This window comes from Mobula birostris, chromosome 7, assembly GCF_030028105.1.
Source record: "Mobula birostris isolate sMobBir1 chromosome 7, sMobBir1.hap1, whole genome shotgun sequence".
NCBI classification, from domain to species: domain Eukaryota; kingdom Metazoa; phylum Chordata; class Chondrichthyes; order Myliobatiformes; family Myliobatidae; genus Mobula; species Mobula birostris.
In genome coordinates, this window is record NC_092376.1 from 171,002,170 (window position 1) to 171,023,239 (window position 21,070).

The 21,070-nt window shown below is 42.9% G+C and overlaps 1 protein-coding gene across 1 annotated transcript in view; it reads right to left on the reverse strand.

The window, feature by feature from the left end:
• Window positions 1–9,709: 9,709 nt before the first annotated feature.
• Window positions 9,710–21,070, reverse strand: part of LOC140200890 (uncharacterized) — a 28,741-nt gene continuing 17,380 nt past the window's right edge. Inside the window, exons 7-9 of the mRNA XM_072264532.1 lie at window positions 13,725–13,828; window positions 11,557–11,650; window positions 9,710–9,856 (exon numbers count right to left, since the gene is read on the reverse strand). Coding sequence (XP_072120633.1) covers window positions 13,731–13,828 — 98 coding nt within the window. The 3' untranslated portion in view covers window positions 9,710–9,856; window positions 11,557–11,650; window positions 13,725–13,730. The remainder of the gene's footprint in view (window positions 9,857–11,556; window positions 11,651–13,724; window positions 13,829–21,070) is intronic.

Below are 21,070 nucleotides of genomic sequence, written 5' to 3' on the forward strand. Positions count from 1 at the left end.
TATGCAGCCGTTTTCCAGTCAGCTTGCACCAGTCTGGCTATTCTCCTCTGACATTTCCCAGGAGATTAGGAGAATGGGCAAAGAAGTGGAAGATGGAATACAGTCTCAAGAGGTGTATGGTCATGCACTTTGGGAGAAGAAAATTGATTATTTTCTAAATGGAGAGAAAATTCAAAATTCTGAGGCCCAAGGAGATTTGGGAGTCCTTGTATAGGATTTCCTAAAGGTTAATTTTCCAGTTGAGTCTGTGGTGAGGAAGGCAAATGCGACATTAGCCTTCATTTCAAGAGGACTAGAATATAAAATCAAGGATGTAATGTTGAGCCTTCGTAAAGCATTTGTGAGGCCTCACTTGGAGTACTGTGTGTAGATCTGGGCCCACTATCTTGGATATGATGTTCTGACATTGGAGAGGGTTCAAAGGAGGTTCATGAAAATGGTTCCAGGATTGAACAGCTTGTCTTCTGAAGAGCATTTGATGCTTCTGTGCCTGTATTCACTAGAATTCAGGAGGATGAGGGGTGTCCTGTTTGAAACCTACTGAATCATGCATAATCTTCATAGAGTGGAGAGGATTTTTCCTAAGTTGAGGGTCTTGGACCAGAGGACACAGCCTCAGAACAGAGGGACGTCCTTTCAGAATGGAGTGAGCAGGAATTATTGCCCTTGGCAGCTATGGAGGGCATGCCTTTATGAATATTTAAGGGAGAGTTTGATAGATTATTGATTGATCACAGCATGAAGAGATATGGGGAGATGGTAGGGGATTAGGTCTGAGAGGAAAAATGGATTGACCATGATGAAATGGTGCAGCAGACTCAATGGGCCAAATGTCATAATTCTGTTCCTATATCTTATGGTCTTTCCCATTAACAAGACATTTTCGCCCACAGCACTGGCACTCACTGGATGTTTTCTTGTTTCTCGCACTATTCTCTGCAAACTCTAGAAACTGTTGTGTGTGAAAATCCTCAGAGATTAGCGGTTTCTGAGACAATTAAACCACACTTGGTCTGAGATCAACAACCACTCCATGGTCAAAGTAACTCAAGCCACATGCCTCAGACATTGGCTTTGTGGGAGAAGCCAGAGAGTGGTAGTAGATAACCAGTCAAGCCTCATTCCTCAGCTCAGTCAGCTGTTAAAAAGTGAGGCTCTGCATCAATTGAGAACAAAAAGCTATTACAAAAATATCATTAGAAGTTACCAATAATAAAAGGGGATTCACAAAAGCAATTGAGTACGAGGGGTGATTGATAAGTTTGTGGCCTCAGGTCGAAGGAGTCAATTTTAGAAAACCTAGCACATTTATTTTTCAATATTGTCCCCTTCAACGTTTACGCACTTAGTCCAGTGGTCGTGGAGCATATGGATCTTAGACCTCCAGAAAGTGTCCACAGCAGGGGTGATTGATAACTTTGTGGCCTAAGGCAGAAGGAGATGAGTTATACAGCTCTCTTTACATGCACATGCAGTTCTACTCTTTGAGTGATTATGCAGAAAGTTTGAAGTTAATAACTCATCAGGGGTGACTGATAAGTTTGTGGCGTAAGGTAGGAGGAGATGAGGTCCGTATGCTCCACCACCGCTGAACTAAGTGTGTAAATGTAGGAGGGGACTATGTTGAAAAATATATGTGCTAGGTTTTCTAAAATTGACTCCTTCTACCCTAGGCCACAAACTTATCAATTACCCCTCGTATATCAAAATGTTTCAAGGAAATGTCAGTAGTCTGAGACTCTCCCTGGTCCATTATAAACTCTCTTTGCACTGAAACCCCGTTCCTGCACGAGGTCCAACCTTGCACAGCCTCAGAGCACAGTCTAGAAAATGGCAGCCAAGTGCTTTCAGTGCATGGTCGCCTTTGTGTTTGTACAAGAACACATGACAATATCTCAATTTGTGGCTGTTACTGATAAAATTTACAACTCAGCAGGGCGTTTTGTGTCAATGCCCCTTTCCTAGGTATGAGAAAATGTTTCTGAAACAGGTTCTGAGTGTGAAAACAAAATTGGGAAAGAGTAGTGAAACAAGGAACTGAAAACAAATACTTTGGCCTCCTGTGATTCTGAGGAACATCATCACATCGTTTATATTTGTACTTTCCTGCTTTCTAAACTCAATAAGTTTGAACAACTTCAGATCATATCCATGACCTCATTACTTTACAAACATCGACCATCATTAACCGTTTCACAGTTATCAATTACATCTGTTGTAGACTTACCTTTCCATATATACTTGCCCATTACTGCCCTCCTTTGACTTTCTCTGGAATGACTAGCATTCTGAAAGGACTAGTATGTTGCTTTAAAACTCCACCACCATGTGACAAAGGACTGCCCCAGGATAAAGCGCTATGTCTAAAATACGACTTGTGCATTGGAACATATGACTCAGCTACGTGATAAAATACAGAGGTTAAATTCTCAGACTTCTCCTGAGGGATGGGATTTCTGCAGCTGGATTTGATCAGTACTTGTGGAAGGGGTGTTTGCCTGGTTAGAGCCCCTCTTTCATGGACTTACTGTTCTGAATTGCTTGACAGTAGTTATTCGCTGCCAATTGCAACTGTTTATTTGTCTCAGAAAGTTGGGCAATCCACACCAGGGCTGTGTAAAAAGAGCTACTTTTTAATCAGAGCGGTGATCAAGATTTCAAAGGAAGAGATTCGTGGCAGTTTCTCTGGGCTGAGGAGCAACCAATGAGCAAGAGGAATTTATTAGAAAGAGTCAATAAAAATAGCACAGGTGCAAGCAGAGCGGCCGTTCCTTTTGCGTGTGCCAGTTTTTGGAGTGGCTTTGGCTCATCAGGATTGGGTGAGGTCGATCGTCTCATAAGTTACTCCCTCTGTGTTCTTATTTGTTCTCTCCCCATCTCTCAGTGCATAGTACATTGAGAATGGCTCCAGGGGCAGTGTTTTGTACTTTGTGTGGGAATTTTGAGAGATGTCCAGTCTCCTAGATAAACACATCTACACCAGGTGCACCGAGTTGCAGTTCCTGAGAGAAGGTATTAAGGAACTGGAGCTGCAGCTTGATCACTCTTGACTCATATGGGAGAATGAAGAGGTGATAGACATGAGCTACAAGGATGTAGTCACCCCTAGGTTTCAGGAGACAGGTAACCAGATGACTGTCAGGAGAAGGAGGGAAAATGCACAGACTGAAGAATATACCTGTGGCCATTCTCAATAATTCTATGACTTGTTATGCTGTCTATACTTAATGATATTCTTCTAGTGTTACAGACCATAAACTGTCTGAGAGGACTAGCATGTTGCTCTAAAACTCCACCACCATGTGACAAGGGACTGCCCCAGGATAAAGGGGCATTTGATGTCCAACTCCGCAACTCCCCCACAATGATCATGGCCTCAACAGTCATGCATGGTTCTCTTTCAAGGCATAAACCTCCCCCTTTAAGCTGACGCTGGTGAATCTCAGTGACCTCTGGCTGGTGGCAGATGAAATCATGAAAACAAGTAAATACTTTGTTAAACACCCTTTCTGGTGAACAATCATCGCAAGGAATAGTCTGTAACTTCCTTTTGGACAGAGAGGCAATTCAGTGTGGCAGAACCAAGGTGAGGCAAGGCAGCAGGTTCATTACTGAGTGTGAAGCAGGCCAGAGGTTTGATCAATTTAAGTGCCTGGCTGAATAGGAAAGGTCAAGTATGGGCCGAATTGAGGCAGCGGAGTCCAGGCCCCAGACTGTATTGATGCAACAGTACCCAATGACTGGATGACCATGTAGACACTGGGTAGACTGAAAAGGTCAGGGTGTCGGGGCCTGATGCAATGGACTGTCCAGTTCAGCTCACTGCTCTGCTCTGCACTGAACTTGGGGTCCATGGATGGACTCTCTTCATGGACTTCAGTTCAGAACAGTATTTGCTTGAGTTTATTGTTTGCAATGATTTGTTTTCTTTTCTCTCTGCACATTGGGTGTTCAACGGCCATTCTTTTTAATGGGATCTTTTAGGAGTTTGTTTTGATTCATGGCTGCCTGTTAGGAGAAGACTCTAAAGGTTATAAAATGTATACATACTTTGATAATAAATGTACCATGAAGTTTTGAACTTACAGCTATTAGCTTTATAAGAGGGGCTAATTTCCCATTATTTCAAAGCAATAATTGAGAAGGAAGTCTATCAATACGTATTAACACAGGTAATAAATGCTCTTTTTAAAAATCTCTAGATTGGACATTGACTTGTTTAATGCTGCAACAACTTGAATTTAAATTGTCCCGTAAGTTAACCAAAGAACCCTGAGGAATTTTGACGCCATGTGCCTGTAATGCTGCTGAGAGTAAGTGTTTCTGTTGCAAGGAATGAGGCGAATCCAAACGCAGGACTCAGGCATGGAGATTAAGTTAGGATGCAGACAAGGGCGTGAGCGTTGAACAGCAAACAGGAGGGTGTGCAGGAAAGCAGAAGGCAGGCAGAACTATCTTGACATGGAGTGTAGAAAGGAAAGCGGCAGACAAATCCTTTCTTAGCACGGAGAGACTGAGTTTCACAGGTAAATCTTGGTACTGAAGCAGAACTTAGAACACACAATCCTAAGCGGCCGGGAAATGTTAATTACCACACTGGCAAAACCAGCGACCTGGCAACTAGTGGGTGCAAAGTCAGGGTTCTTATGCTGCAGGTCTTGATGAAAAAAAAGACGTTACAGGCCAAAACGCTTCGGCAGTACTGGAGAGAAAAAGCGGAGGATTAGATTTGAAAGGTGGGTGGAGAGGAAAGGGAACCACCAGGCAATAGGTGAAACTTGGAGGGGGAGGGATGAAGCAAAGAACTAAGAAGTTGATTGGTGAAAGAGACAGATGGCCATGAAAGAAAGAAAAAAGGGGGCTTGGCAGAGGAGCATGAGGGGGATGCGATGGGCAGGCAAGGAGATAGCATGAGAGAGGGAAACGGTGAAGAGGGGGAGGCATTACTGGAACTTTGAGAAACTGATGTTCATGCCATCAGGTTGGAGGCTATCCAAAAGGAATATAAGGTGATGTACCTCCAACCTTAAGTGTGGCCTTATCACAACAGTGGACAGGACCATGGGTGGACATATTGGAATGGGAAGTGGAATTAACATGGGTGGCCACTGGAAAATCCCACTTATTCTGATGGATGGAGCATAGATGCTCGGTGAAGTGGTCTCGCAATCTGTCGGGTCTCACCGATATGCCGCAGTCACACGGGGAGCACGAAACACGGTGTATGACCCTAACAGAATCACAGGTGAAGTGTCACCTCACCTGGAAGGACTGTTTGGGGCCCTGAATGGAGTGAGGGAGGAGGATTGGGGGAAGGTGTAGCACTTGATCCACTTGCAAGGATAAGTGCCGGGTCGAAGGTCAGTAGGGAAGGACGAATGGACAAGGGACTCGCGTAGGGAGCAATCCCTGTGGAGAGCAGAAAGAGGGGAAAGATTCCCTTGTCCAAACATCGACTGTGCTTTTCTCCATAGATGCTGCCTGGCCTGCTGAGTTCCTCCAGCATTTTGTGTGCGTTGCTTGAGTTTGTGTCCTGGTTAGTTAGAATCACACAGACATAACTCACGACACTGAGATACATTCACATACTAATGACTCAATAACAGAAGAGTAAGTCTGTGACCTCAGAATGAAACTTATGTTCTATTTGTAGTTGGCGTGAAGAGATTTCAGTATCATTAATGTAATAAGGGATTTGATGACATCCCCTCTCTCTACCCCTCTTTGCTTTGAACGTATACTCTATTACCTTTGCAGGTCAATCTCTGACAAGCCTGTGAGCTGCAACATCCTGTAACTGACCAGGCTGCCCTTTCCAACTGCAGTACCTGTGAGGCAGAGACATTTCAATCTGAATGGAAAATCTATGTGTCTGTTAACAGCTAAACTGTAGCTTCCCCTTTACTCTTATACTACATTTCACTATTCCCCTTCCTCTGTCTTGAGCAAATGGGAACTCAGCTCAAAATATCTCTTCTCCTTGTCAGTCTAGTTCCCATTTTTGGCCCATTGGTCATGATTATTTCCCAATCAACTTCCTTGCAGCTCATCCCAATCCTGCCCAACTCCTTCCTGAGCAATCTCAACAAAGCTACCAGTCAGAAGGTGTAGAACGTCCCTGCAGTTCCCAGTCAGTCCCAGAAATCACCTCAACGTCACATGTGACCTGGGTTGGAGTTCCAGTTTTTTTAATGAAGTCTGTTGTTAGTTGTGATAATTCTGAGATATCAGCTGAATGGGCAGCACCTGCAATGTTCAATTTCTTTTGCAAAATGAATGTTTTCCTGTTACAGAGTGAGCAGAAGATAAATAAAAATGCGGAAACAATATTCAGATAACTGATTACAGAGAACAGTACATCACAGGAACAGGCTCTTTTGCCCTCAATGTTCTGCGAACCAGTTAAAAGATAAATTACACACCACCCCCAGCCCCAAACACTAATCCTTCCTACCTACACAGTGTCCGCATCTCTCTAGCTTCCTCATATTCATGTATCTATCTAAATGTCTCTTAAAAGCCATCTAACGTATTTGTCTCGACCACCATACCCGGCAATACCTTCCAGGCATCCACCATTCTCTGAGCAAAAACTTACCCCTCCCATCCCCTTTGAACCTACCCCCTCTCATGCCCTTGGATACTGGACATTTCTACCCCCCGGGAAAAATATACTCCCTGTCTACCTTATCTATGCCTCTCCTAAACTTATAAACCTCTATCAGATATCCTCTCGGTCTCTAAAGAGTACAACCAAAGTTTGTCCGGCCTTTTATGATAGCACATGCCCTCTAAATAAGGCAGCACCCTGGTAAACCTCCTCTGCACCCTCTCCAAAGCCTCATCATCCTCCCTACAGTGGGGCAAACAGAACTGTATGGGATATGCCAGAGGTGGCCTAACCAGAGATTTATAAAGTTGTGACATCACCTCCTGATTTTTTGAACTCAATGCCTCTATGAATAAAAACAAGCATTCTATAAGCCTTCTTAACCATCTTATTGACCTGTGCAGCCAGTTTTATGGAGCTTTGAAAATGGATCCCAAGATCTCTATGCTCAGTAATGCTGATAACGGTCTTGTCTTTATCAGAATACAGTCTCCTTGCATTTTCCCTACCAAAGTGCAACAGCCCACATTTATCTGTGTTAAATTCCATCTGCCATTTCTCTGTCCATATTTGCAACTGATTAATATTGTATTTTATTCTTTACCAGTCTTCTATGGTATCCAACATTCCACCAATCTTGGAATCATCAACAAATTTACTATCCCAACCATTTATATTTTCAACTACATCATTTAGATACATCACAAACAGCAGATGTTCCAGCTCAGGTCCCTGCGGAACACCATTATTTACAGACCTCCAGCTCAAGTAAGTCCCTTCAGCCATTACCTTTTGTCTTCTATGTGCAAGCCAATTCTGAAACCAAACAGCCAATTTGCCATGAACAGCCCCCCATGCATCCTAGTCTTCTGGACTAGCCTCCTATGAAGGACTTTGTCAAATGCCTTACTAAAATTTTGCAGAAGCCTGTTAAGCCAAAGCCTATCCACTCTATTACTGGCACGCTCTGACAATGGCCACTCTGCTTGACCCTACCTTCCATTTATTTGCTACTGAGTTTGGGCCTCTGACATTAACATTTACGACACTTATGCAACCAAAAAGCACCAGCCTTACATGAAGCTGCACCTTCTTTACTCTCTCTCTCCTGACCTTTGACAGGTGTCTGACACTGACGTTTACCGCACCTGAGCCGCTGAACAAGGACTGGATTTATCTGAATCTGCTCACTTGTACATTTTCATTCACAAGTGTTTTGTCAGGAACTGCAGTCACCCTGCTTTAAAAACTTGGTGCAAAAGCTGAGTATGGACAACTGACGAAAGCTCTGCAGTGGTTCTCACATTAAACATACATTTCACAAAAAAAATTCCATTGTCTAATGTCAACTCCGGAGAGGAATTTACTCTTCCTTGCCATTCTCTGTAGATCTTCCATAATTTTGTTCGTTAAGTTTGTGCAGAGATGACAAATTAATCATTTTCCGATGAAACATAGAAACATAGAAAATAGGTGCAGGAGTAGGCCATTCGGCCCTTCGAGCCTGCCCCGCCATTTATTATGATCGTGGCTGATCATCCAACTCAGAACCCCGCCCCAGCCTTCCCTCCATTCCCCCTGACCCCCGTAGCCACAAGGGCCATGTCTAACTCCCTCTTAAATATAGCCAATGAACTGGCCTCAACTATTTCCTGTGGCAGAGAATTCCACAGATTCACCACTCTCTGTGTGAAGAAGTTTTTCCTAATCTCGGTCCTAAAAGGCTTCCCCTCTATCCTCAAACTGTGGCCCCTCATTCTGGACTTCCCCAACATCGGGAACAATCTTCCTGCATCTAGCCTGTCCAATCCCTTTAGGATCTTATACGTTTCAATCAGATCCCCCCTCAATCTTCTAAATTCCAACAAGTACAAGCCCAGTTCATCCAGTCTTTCTTCATATGAAAGTCCTGCCATCCCAGGAATCAATCTGGTGAACCTTCTTTGTACTCCCTCTATGGCAAGGATGTCTTTCCTCAGATTAGGGGACCAAAACTGCACACAATACTCCAAGTGTGGTCTCACCAAGGCCTTGTACAACTGCAGTAGTACCTCCCTGCTCCTGTACTCGAATCCTCTCGCTATAAATGCCAGCATACCATTCGCCTTTTTCACTGCCTGCTGTACCTGCATGCCCACTTTCAATGACTGGTGTATAATGACACCCAGGTCTCATTGCACCTCCCCTTTTCCTAATCGGCCACAATTCAGATAATAATCTGTTTTCCTATTTTTGCCACCAAAGTGGACAACTTCACATTTATCCACATTAAATTGCATCTGCCATGAATTTGCCCACTCACCCAACCTATCCAAGTCACCCTGCATCCTCTTAGCATCCTCCTCACAGCTAACACTGCCACCCAGCTTCGTGTCATCCGCAAACTTGGAGATGCTGCATTTAATTCCCTCATCCAAGTCATTAATATATATTGTAAACAACTGGGGTCCCAGCACTGAGCCTTGCGGTACCCCACTAGTCACCGCCTGCCATTCTGAAAAGGTCCCGTTTATTCCCACTCTTTGCTTCCTGTCTGCTAACCAATTCTCCACCCACACCAATACCTTACCCCCAATACCGCGTGCTTTAAGTTTGCACACTAATCTCCTGTGTGGGACCTTGTCAAAAGCCTTTTGAAAATCCAAATATACCACATCCACTGGTTCTCCCCTATCCACTCTACTAGTTATATCCTCAAAAAATTCTATGAGATTCATCAGACATGATTTTCCTTTCACAAATCCATGCTGACTTTGTCCGATCATTTCACTGCTTTCCAAATGTGCTGTTATCACATCCTTGATAACTGACTCCAGCAGTTTCCCCACCACCGACGTTAGGCTAACCGGTCTATAATTCCCCGGTTTCTCTCTCCCTCCTTTTTTAAAAAGTGGAGTTACATTAGCCACCCTCCAATCCTCAGGAACTAGTCCAGAATCTAACGAGTTTTGAAAAATTATCACTAATGCATCCACTATTTCTTGGGCTACCTCCTTAAGCACTCTGGGATGCAGACCATCCGGCCCTGGGGATTTATCCGCCTTCAATCCCTTCAATTTACCTAACACCACTTCCCTACTAACATGTATTTCGCTCAGTTCCTCCATCTCACTGGACCCTCGGTCCCCTACTATTTCCAGAAGATTATTTATGTCCTCCTTAGTGAAGACAGAACCAAAGTAATTATTCAATTGGTCTGCCATGTCCTTGCTCCCCATAATCAATTCACCTGTTTCTGTCCAGGGTCTGAAAGAAGAAAAAACATCTGTTATTTTTAAACAATTTCTAATATTATTTGCTAACATCATAAAAGAATTTAAAGTTAGCGGAAGCTTTGGGAAATTAATATCTTTGGATCTGGGGTTTCACCACATGTATTTATTATATCTGACACTCGATTGGTCATTACCCTTCAGGTCACACCCAAACTGGGCAGGTCCACATATATCAGGGGTCACTCTTTGCCTAAAGAAGGCAGTGAACAGTGTCCCTGCAGAAACTACACATTCAGAGAGCACTCAGACATGAGCACATTGTGTGGTTCAGAGTCCCACTAACCCTCTTTCCCTGGATACTGGGTTTCACCCAATTTTGATTCTTTGAACGTATGCAGCATTGCAACTGATGCAAAAATGGATTTTCTATTAAAATTGTGAAATTGAGTGAAAATACCTTAAAAACAGCATTCACAGATCTTGGACACAAAGTCACACAGTAAAAAGGAACCTGTGTCATTCCTGTCAGAGCCTGCAGCAGGATTTTGCAAATGTAATGTCATTGCCACAGTGATCACCAGGAAGGACACCTAACCTTCAAACTCTCCCTCTGGCACACACAGAACAGCCGCATGAAAGGCTGTCATGGGGCTGAGGGAAAATGGTGGTGAGGAGAGACAAGGTGGCCTCCTGAGAGTCTGAGCACCCCATGTGACGATCTGACACAATCCAACCGTGTGCAGGGAGTGGACCCCTGTCACAGTGAGGTGTGGGCTTATCAGGGGACAGAAATCACAGCCTGTGTTTGGGACAAAAAAGGATTTGAACTCTGAAGGGACACTCCTGATGAAATTTTCATTGACCACTGGGGCTGCACATGTCGTGTATCAAGGCTACAGTGCAGACACTCTGATGTCTCATTGCTATTAGTTATATTAACAATGATATTTTGGGTAGGTGACTGATTATTTCATTAAATATGAGATTGATTACATCATTAGGAACAATTGTAATTTGCCATTTGGTCTTTTTTTCTGGAAGCAAATTGATCCATCAGATGTCATTTGGAAATTTTGACCCTTGATTTATTTATTTATTGAGATACAGTGTGGAATACGCTACACCAGCCCTTCGAGCTGTGCTGCCCAACAGCCCCTGATTTAACCCTAGCCTAATCACAGGACAATCTACAATGGCCAACAAACTATGAACCAGTACGTCAACAGGCTGTTGAAGGAAACTGGAGCACCGCGGGGAGACCCACACGGTCAGAGAGAGAATGTACCAACTCCTGACAAACACTGGCAGGAATTGTACCCGGTTTATTAGTACTGTAAAGTGATGTGCTAATGATATGCAATTGTTGCTATTTATCAGCTTAGACATGTTCCTGATTAATTAATGTCTGTGATGAAGTTTGACCACTAAAATGAAAAAAAAGGTCATGGAGGTTTAGATGATGCCGGATATTTGTCTGTAACAGAATAAAAGCAGAATGCTGGTGAGTGTTCTGTCATTCCCAGGTCACAGTCACACTGTGTCACCGAATTCCTGCAACAGTTTGTTTTTTCTCTAGATTTCAAAATCTGCAGCCTCTTGCTTTCCAAGTTGTTTCAGTGTTTGAAGGATATTTTTAAACTACAAGTCAGGCAGGGGGGGAACAGAATTACCATGAACAATTGCGACACAAATTTTGTAAAATTCCTCCAATGCCTCTCATCTCAAAGTTACCTTGCATCTGTTGGATTAATGTGGATTCAACAGCGAGATTCATCTTCTGTGTTTCCATCTGATTTTGGAGGTGTTGCCTTCTGGTTCCCCAAACCTTTTCAGAGAGAGGGTACCCCAGTCAGCTTTCACTTTCAGTTCCAACATTTAACAGTGAATTTTGCATTTGTGCTCCAAGGTCCCCGTGTTCCACAACATTCAACGTTGCCCTGTCATTCACGTTATAGGCCCTACCCTGGTTTGAATGCCTAAAGTACAACTCATCACGCTTATCCAAGTTGAAAATCATTTGCTATTCCTCAACCCATCTCCCTAATTGAAGACATTTACTTAGAATTCTTTGTAACCTGCTTCATTATTAATCGGATCACTGAAGATAATATCATCAGCAAACTTGCTAATCATATCAAATGCATTCAAATCCAACACAGTTACATAAATAATGAACAGAAGAGGTCCCAACACTGACTCCTGGACCAGCACACTAGACACAAGTGTCCAGTGGAAGAATCAACCATCAATCATTACTCTCTATTTCCTATCATCAAGCCAATTTGGAATCCACCTCGTTAGATCCCCCTGAATTCCCTATTATCTAAACTTCTAGATCAGGCTGCCATGCATGAATTTGTCAAAGCTATCACTAATAAACAACATCCATTGCCCGCCCTTCATCTATCCTCTTAGTTACCTCTTTGAAAACTGTAAATGATTCCTCTGACATAACTTCTCTCACACAAAACCATGCTGACTATTCCTGACTGGGCTTTGACTATCCAAGTGATACTGGTTCTTGTCACTGAGAATTCCCTCCAGAAGCACCCAGACAAATCCAGTCTGACTCACATGTCTGTAGATCACTGGCCTGTCCTTGTTACCCTTTTTGAATGATGGAACAACATTAACCACACTCCAGTCTTCTGGAACATTGTCAGTAGCTACAATGAAGGAGCCTCCATAGTTTCTTCCTTGGCCTTCCATGAGGACCAGGTCTGCACTTGTTCAGGCCCTTGGGGCTTTGCCACCAGAATGCACTTCAAGGCTGCAAATACTTCTTTCCTCATAAGATGCATAAGATCCAAAAATTCACTGCTTATAACTCTCATTTCTCTGGCATTCATGAAATGTCAGCCATCCCCTCCAGTTCCACACATAGGAGCTAATGGTGATCTTTATGGCCTAGACACAATTTTACTTTAATATAAATGAAGAATCTTCTGGGATTATTGTTAACTCTTTCTGCTGAATCCATCTCAGATCTCCTTATTTTCTGTCCTCCTGCTTTCCATATGAAGCCTTCTCTTAAACATTTTCTCTCCATCAAGGGATTTCTTTGTACCCAGCTGCCTTAACTCAGCATTCATCTCATTATTTCTCCTGACCAATATCTCTCTTCAGCCAGGATTCTCTGAAATTGCAATGTCTACCCTTCACTCTGTCAGGAACAAGCTGCCCAAAATATTGCTCTTGATATGATTTTGTTAAAACCCTCCCACTTACCAACACGTCCTTTGCCTTTATTGGTCACCCAGTCAAATCCAGCTAGATCCTGCCTAATGCACTCAAAGTTGGTCCTGCTCTGGTTAAAGATTTTAACCCATTGTTCTGTTCTATATTTCTCCATAACAATTTTAAAATCATAGATTTATGATCACCGGACTCAAAGTGCCCTCAACTGCTACTTCAGTTACTTAGCCTGCCCCATTCCCAAAGAGGAGGTTCAGTATTTTTCTCTTCCTGAATAGATTCTTCAATATATTGTGTAATGAAATCGTCTTCAACCCCATCCAGACCTTTTACTTTCTGGTGGCCCAGTCAATACAGTGAACATTGAAACCTCCCACAACTACTACCCTGCAATTTGCACAACTGCATGTAATTTTTTTACACATATGTTCCTCAAGTTCCCTCTGACTATTGGAGGTAGGGATGGGAAGAGTCTGTAAACTGGCTACAACAAGGTGACCATCCTCTTCTGATTTATAAATTCTACCCAAACAGGTTCATTAGATGATCCACCAGAATATCCTCTCTAAGCACTGTGGTCATTTCCTGTCTTATCAAAAGGCAACACTCTCTTTGTTCTGATCTGTTCCTCTGTCATGACTATAATTGGCTTTGGTAGTTCTCTGAATCATGTTCTGTATTAATAACCACTTCATGCACATTACCTGAAATCACATTCGCCGACAGAACGCCACCGTCAGAATCATGAAAATGAGAAGTACCAGACTCCTGGTAATAACAAGAATGATACGTTCTGATGTGAAATCATCTGTCAGAGAATAATCACAGAGGTCTCATTAATTCATGAATTATAATTTTAAAGTTTTTCCAATGTCCCAACCATAATACTGTGGCCTATTTTACAATGAACCTATAGAGACCAAAGGTTGTGGATTTAATCCCTGGTCCAATCAGATATAGAGCCTGGTTTCAATCAGGTGACTCCCTTTGGCTGTAACGGTGTGCCGATGACTGATCAGGAAACGAACTCATTGAGCTGTGCGACTTCCCACTCTACAGTGGGTGAAAGCCATCCATGGTCAGAGTTTATACTGGAATAATGGCTGAATGACAAAGTGCTGTCATTGTCTTGTACACACAGAGTTGCTATTGGTCTAGAATTTCAATTCAATCCAAACAGGAACACCAAAGCTGAAAATGTTGAAAAAACTCACCGAGTCAGACACCATCAGTTTTGGGTTGTACATCTTTTGCCAGATACTAACAAATCATCTTCGTCTGGAATAATCAGTTGTGTTTCTCTTCCCACAGAAGCAATCTGAACTGCCAAGTGTTTCCATTTATTACTGTGTTTATTTCATATTTCAAGCATCTGCAGTGTTTTTCTCTCCAATTACTCAGTCTGCACTGTACATACAACCAGCACCCATTGAGATCAGTGTCGCTGGAACTTTCAGTTCCATTGCCATCTCAGTGAAATTGTCTTGATGTGTTTGTGCACAGATTTCTTCAGGGTTGATCAGTGTTTCAATACTTCACTACTCAGGCATTATGGCTCCAGCATCTAAAGGACACCTCAATACCTGACAGCAGCAGGTTGTGGATAGGTCAGAGAATGGGAAAGCCTGAGTACCAGACCAACAAAGGTCAGGTTCAACATCAAACCTATCCCAGAGAATTCTCATATGTGGAACACACAGCAGAGATATTGTGCCTAAGGATGAGAAGGCTTTGGAGAGGATGCAGAAGAGAGTCAGAAGGATATTACCTGGATAAGAGAGTGCCAACTTTGAGGAGAACTTGGGTTGATTTCCTTTGAGCACTTGAGACTGAGGGGTGATTTGACAGAAGTATACAAGATTATAAAAGGTATGAATAGGGTAGAGAATGATAGACTTTTTCCTAAATTGGAAATGTCAAATGCTCAAGAATATATTGTTTCAAGATTCATGCTATGGGGATGAATGTACAAAGAATATTCACAATGCAAGTTGTTTTCAACACAGGGAGTTCTACATGCCTGGAACATGTTGGAAACACTATACTTTTGCCATATTTCTTCTTTGGTATGTCACCAAAGACACCAGCAAAATTCTACAGATGTACCATGGAGAGCATTTTGACTGGTTGTGTCATCATCTGGTATGGGGAACCAATGCACCAGATCATAAAAGCACAAGAGGATTGTAGACTCAGTGAGATCCATCCCGGGCATTAACCTCCTGACCATCGAGGTCTCCAAAAGTCGCATCCGTCATTAATGACCCTCACATCCAGGACACGCCCTCTTCTCATTACTATCAAGGAGGTGGTTCAGGAGTTTTAGGAAATATTTTTTCCCCTCTGCCATCAGATTTCTGAGCAGTCCATTAACCCATGAAACCTACTTCACTATTTTGACTTTTTTGCACTAATTAATACTTCATTAAATTCCTTACTGTAACTTACAGTCTGTTTTATGTGTTGTGTTGTACTGCTGTCAGAAAGCAACACATTTCGCATTTTCATTGATAATAAACTCATTCTGATCTGATTTCACATGGAGTGAAGACAACTGATTAAACTTTCAATCATTCTCTAAACAACCTGCCTCTTCAATTATATTCTGGCCAATTCTTTCAAAAGGAGAATGGTACACGTTTGCCTTGTATTTGAATTTCACTCATCCTAATGTGGATCACAGGTGCTTGAGGGGTCCTTAATGCCGATGTATGAATGTACGACTGGTATTACAGGAGTAAGGGTGCGTGGTCAGACACAGTGAAGGCACAAATTTTCCCATTTATAGTGGCCTTTGGTGAAATTATTGTGACTGCCCTGGACAGTCTACTCAAATCAATACCCATCATTCACATTTCCAATCGCACAGTCCTCCTGATATTGTCGGGATCGAGAAGGGAAAATGCTGTTCAAATTAGGTTTAAAACCATTCCTACAAGTTATGCAATTTGCCATTGATTGGTTATTGGACTAATTGCAGTACCTATTCTGTGCAGTAGAAATAGATAAAATCTAATTTGCGAACAAATATATCACACTTATTATCAGGGTCTGGCACAACATGCTTCTGACTCTGATATTTTAAATCCAGAGATGTTATGTCCTTTAACCAATGCCACGGAATAGAGAAAGATTTTATTCCACTCCAGGACTTGACGTTACTGAGGAGGCCACTGTAGGAACCACAGAATCTTCGGCAGACATGTTACGAGCTACCTGACACGGTGGTGAGTGAGTGGTCTCTGAGGAGTTCCACTCCTTCCATTACTTACGCAGGGCTTCTGTCTGCTGCCAGCACAGGGACCTGAGGTTCTCAGTTTTCTCCACCTTGAGCAGCCATGGGCCAGAGAATCCGAGAGTACAAAGTACAAGGATCAAAGTAAATTTAAAGTAAATCAAGATGTGTATATCACCACATACCACCCTGAGATTCATTGCCTTGCTGGTGTTCACAATAGAACAGAGAAATACAATTGTATCTATGAAAAACTACAAAAGATGACATAATGAAAATAATAATAAATAATACTGTAAACATGAGTTGTAGAGTCCTTGACAGTCAGTCCACAGGTTGTGGAACCTGTTCAGTGTTAAGGTGATTGAAGTTATTCAGGCTGCATTAGAAGACTGATAGTTGCAGGGTAATAACTGTCCCTGAACCTGGTGGTGTAGGACCCAAGGCTCCTGGACCTCCTGGATGATGACAGCAAGAAGAAGAGACTATGGCCTGTACGGTGGGATACTTGATGATAGCTGCTGCTTTTTAGTGGCAGTGCTCCTTGTAGATGTGCTCATTGGTGCAAAGGGCTTTGCTTGTAATGGACTGTGATGCAAACGGGATATTAAATCTTCTCAAGGAGTATTTAAACACTGACTTGAATCAATCTCTCTGTCTACTTGATAACATCCTCTCCTCACAAAGCTCAGCAGACAGAGTCTGCTCACTTATCTTCCTAGTGAGTTCCAGCACATAGTATGGCAGTACAGTGACCAGCATGTGGGTTTCCTCTGGGTGTCCCAGTTTCCACCCACATTCCAAAGACATATGGGTTTGTGAGGGTTAGGAAGTTGTGGGCCATCTATGTTGGTGCTGGAAACACGGTGACATTTGAGGGTTGTACCCAGCAAAATCCTGAGACTGCGTTGGAGATTGAGTCAAAACACACATTTCACTGTGTTTTGATGTACATGTGGCAAAGAAAGCTAATCTCTTTGACCCATTTTGCTGAGACTGCTCTGGTGTTTTCCTTCGAATGGATGGTCCTGCACAGCAACAACAGAAAGATCCTCCATTACTGACCCCACTGTGTAACACTGTCCACTAATAATAAAGGTTAACAATACCCTAGAAAACCTGGAACACTTGTCAGATCTCAGAAGTCACCTCTCAACAGGAACAGACACTGGTGAAGAAATTCATGACGGCTTTCTATGTACCAGCATAGCTTTTGGTCAGTGGCCAACCAACCAGCAGTGATCCCCACCATCCATCTGAGGCCTGGATTACCTACAATAGAGGTAACTTTACAAGCATAAGATGGACCCAAAGAAATGAAAGAAATGTCTATTAATTGAATGGAAGCTGTAATTGCAGTAGGATATGTATTGTTGGAAGGTAATAAAAAGAAATATCAATAAAGTATCAAGAATTTTCTGTAGAGAACTCAAAATCTCAAAGTGAAGTCACTTACTGTTCACCTGAAGATAATATGGAATAAAAACCTTGGGTCTGTTTTGATGAAACAAAACACACGTCCATTTTCTTTGGAGTTTATCGTCTTTTGGAATAATCAGCTGCAAAGAGTCACCTTCATTCTTCCGTTCCATGAATATTTTCTCATCCACAATTTCACCATCCCTGTTGATCCAAACCAGTTTCATTGATCCACTGACCTCAGACACAGAGCAGGTCAGGATAACATTGACTCCTTCAGAACCTGCATTGGGTGTTTCAGCTGTGACTGTGGAAACCAGAAAATCATTTAGAATTGAAAATATGTCAGAGATTTGACTCGATTGCATTACTAAGGTGAGACTGTGTCACAGGATCCAGCTCAAACCGTGGCATCAAGATTGACGATGACACAACAGTGGTTGGCCTAATTCAGAATGATAACGAGACGGAGTGTGGAGAGTAATTGGAGCGGCTTGTGGATTGATGTGAGAAGAAAAGCCAAGCCTGAACGTCGAGAAGAGAAAAGAAATCATTGTGGACTTTAGGAAGGTGCAGATGAACCAACCTCCTCTATGAATACATGGCTCCTCCATAGACAGAGTTAAGTGCACCAAGTTCCTGGGAGTTCACATCATGCATGACCTCATCTGAACGAGAAGGCATGGCTGTGCGTCCACTTCCTAAGAAGATTGAGGCAAGCAAGGCTCCCCCCAAATCTTAACTGTGTTTTACAGAGGCATCATTGACAGCGTCCTGACAAGTTGCATCTCATTCTGGTATGGGAGCCATTGAGCATCACACCAGAATTCCCTACTAAGGACTGTGAGAACAACTGAGAGGATCATAGGGATCTCCCTGCCATCCACCAGGTACATTTATCAGGAGCACTGCTCCATTATGGATCCCATCGATCCATCCCCATCCTCTTTGCCTTCCTACCATCAGGCAGGAGACTGTCACAATGTGCACTGGCAAGACTGGAACCCAGGTACAGAGGAAAGACAGTTTCTGATGCAGAGATTGCATGAGAGCTTGTTCATAATAATTCCAGAAGTATATTGGTGGCTCGGCTGAGCGACACTGAAGTAACATTCTCAAAACTAGACGTAGTGATTAGCGCTAATCAGACATCTAAAATGTTAAAGAATGAAACCACAGTCAAAGGACTAAGAAACCTCTGAGAAAATTGCAGATTTTATGTAGAAATGAATGGAATTAAGGGTAGGTGGCTTCCACAAAAGAATGGTCTACCACAAGGATCAGTCCTGGCACTTCTACTATTTAATGTTTACACAAATGACCAACCAACCTTTCCTCACACACACAGGTTTATCTATGCAGATGACCTATGCATAGCAACACAAGCTAACTCCTTCCAAGAAGTTGAAGTACGACTTACAGCAGTCCTCGAAGCAATGAAGCAGTATTATGAAAAATGGTCTCTGAAACTAAATCTATCAAAAACTCAAGTGTGCATTCCTCCTGAGGAATGGAGAAGCAGCTTCAAAACTCAAGATCTTCTGGTGTGGGAAGGAGCTCGAACACCATCCGACTCCAGATTACCTGGGCGTGACACTGGATAGGATGCTCTCATTTGCCACCCACATCCAAAAACTCCGAGGGAAAGTTGGCTCTTGCAATTCTGTCTTGTAAAAATTAGCAGGCACGAAATGGGGAGTTAATGTTCACACACTTAGATCAACTGCCCTTGCACTCTGCTAGGCACCTGCAGAATACTGTGTGGGGCAGAACAGCCCATGCGAAGAAAATAGACCTGTTGCTTAACGAAGCCTGCCAAATAATCACAGGCACACTGCACCCCACACCCACTAACATCACTTACAGACTTGCAGGCATTGCTCCCCAAGAGATCCGAAGACACACTACAACAAAAATTGAAAAAGGTAAACAGAACTCGGATCCCAGGCATCCACTACACCATCATGTGCCAGTTTCCAACCGCCTAAACTCGAGGAAAAACTTTGCTACAGTGGAGGAACTACCGCATGGAACTTCCCTCCAAACATACAGGATTGACCTCTGGCAACAAACAGAAGCCAGAACCCCACCAAACAATACAGTGCAAGACCCCACAGAAATGTTGCCAGACGGGGCACTGCTTGACAGACGGAAGTGGTGCACTCTCAACAGAGCGAGAGCGGGAGTTTGTAGGACGGGAGACAATATGGTGAAGTGGGGTTTAAAGACCGGCGAATCCTGTGAGTGTGGCGAAAGGGTGCAGAACATTGAACACGTTCTGCACAACTGCCCACCCTCACCTGATTTAGCTGACACTGACCTGCTCAGCATCAACCAAACAACACTAGAGTGACTGGCTGTCTGGTGTGACAAGCTGTGATGATGATGACAAAGTGGTGTACCACAGCCAGTCATGACTTTCATGCAGTTTGTATAGATCAAATCAACACCCTCCCTCATCCACCGTTCTTGATTATTTCTTCAAAGCCCAATCAGATATGTGAGACATAATCTCCCACACACAAAAATTGCTCTCGCAATTTCTTCTACAACTTCCCTCAGTGCCTTTGGATACACTAGATCAAGACCGGGAAACTTAGCCACCTTCAAATGTTTAAAATTACTCGGCATCTCCTCCACTGTAATGTGGACTATCCACGAGACTTGCCCAATAACTTCCCTAAGTTTCCTTGTCCTCATGCCTTATTCCATGTGAAAAATTGTGGAGATTTTTTTCATTATGGAACTCACACATTTCCTGTGACTCCACACACAGGCTCAGTGGCCACTTTATTTGGAATCTCCTGTACCTAATAAAGAGGCCTCTCAGTGTGTGTTCATGGGGTACTGCTGTTGTAGCCCATCTACTTCAAGGTTCAACATGTTGTGCATTCAAGATGTTCTTCTGCACACGACCGTTGTAATGAGTGGTTATTTGAATTACTCTCAACTTCCTGCAGCTTGAACCAGTCTGGTCATTCTCCTCCAATCTCGCTCATGAACAAGCATTTCCACCCACAGAACTGCCACTCACTGGATGTTTTTCTCACACATTTCTCAGTAAACTCTTGAGACTGTTGCACGTGATGATCTCAGGAGATCAGCAGTTTCTGAGATACTCATATCAACCCACCTAACACCAACAATCATTCCATGATCAAAGCACTTATTTTGTATTTCTTCCCCATTCTGATGTTTGGTCTGAACAACTGAATCTCTTGACCACGTCTGCATGCATTGTTCCTTGAGTTGCTGCCACATGACTGGCTGATCAATTATTTGCATTAATAAGCAGGTGTACAGGTGTAATTACCACAGTAACCACTGAGTGTATACATTCACTTTGGTTTTTCAGGGGCCCTTTTCTCTCCCTAGTTACTTTCTTTCCTTAAAATA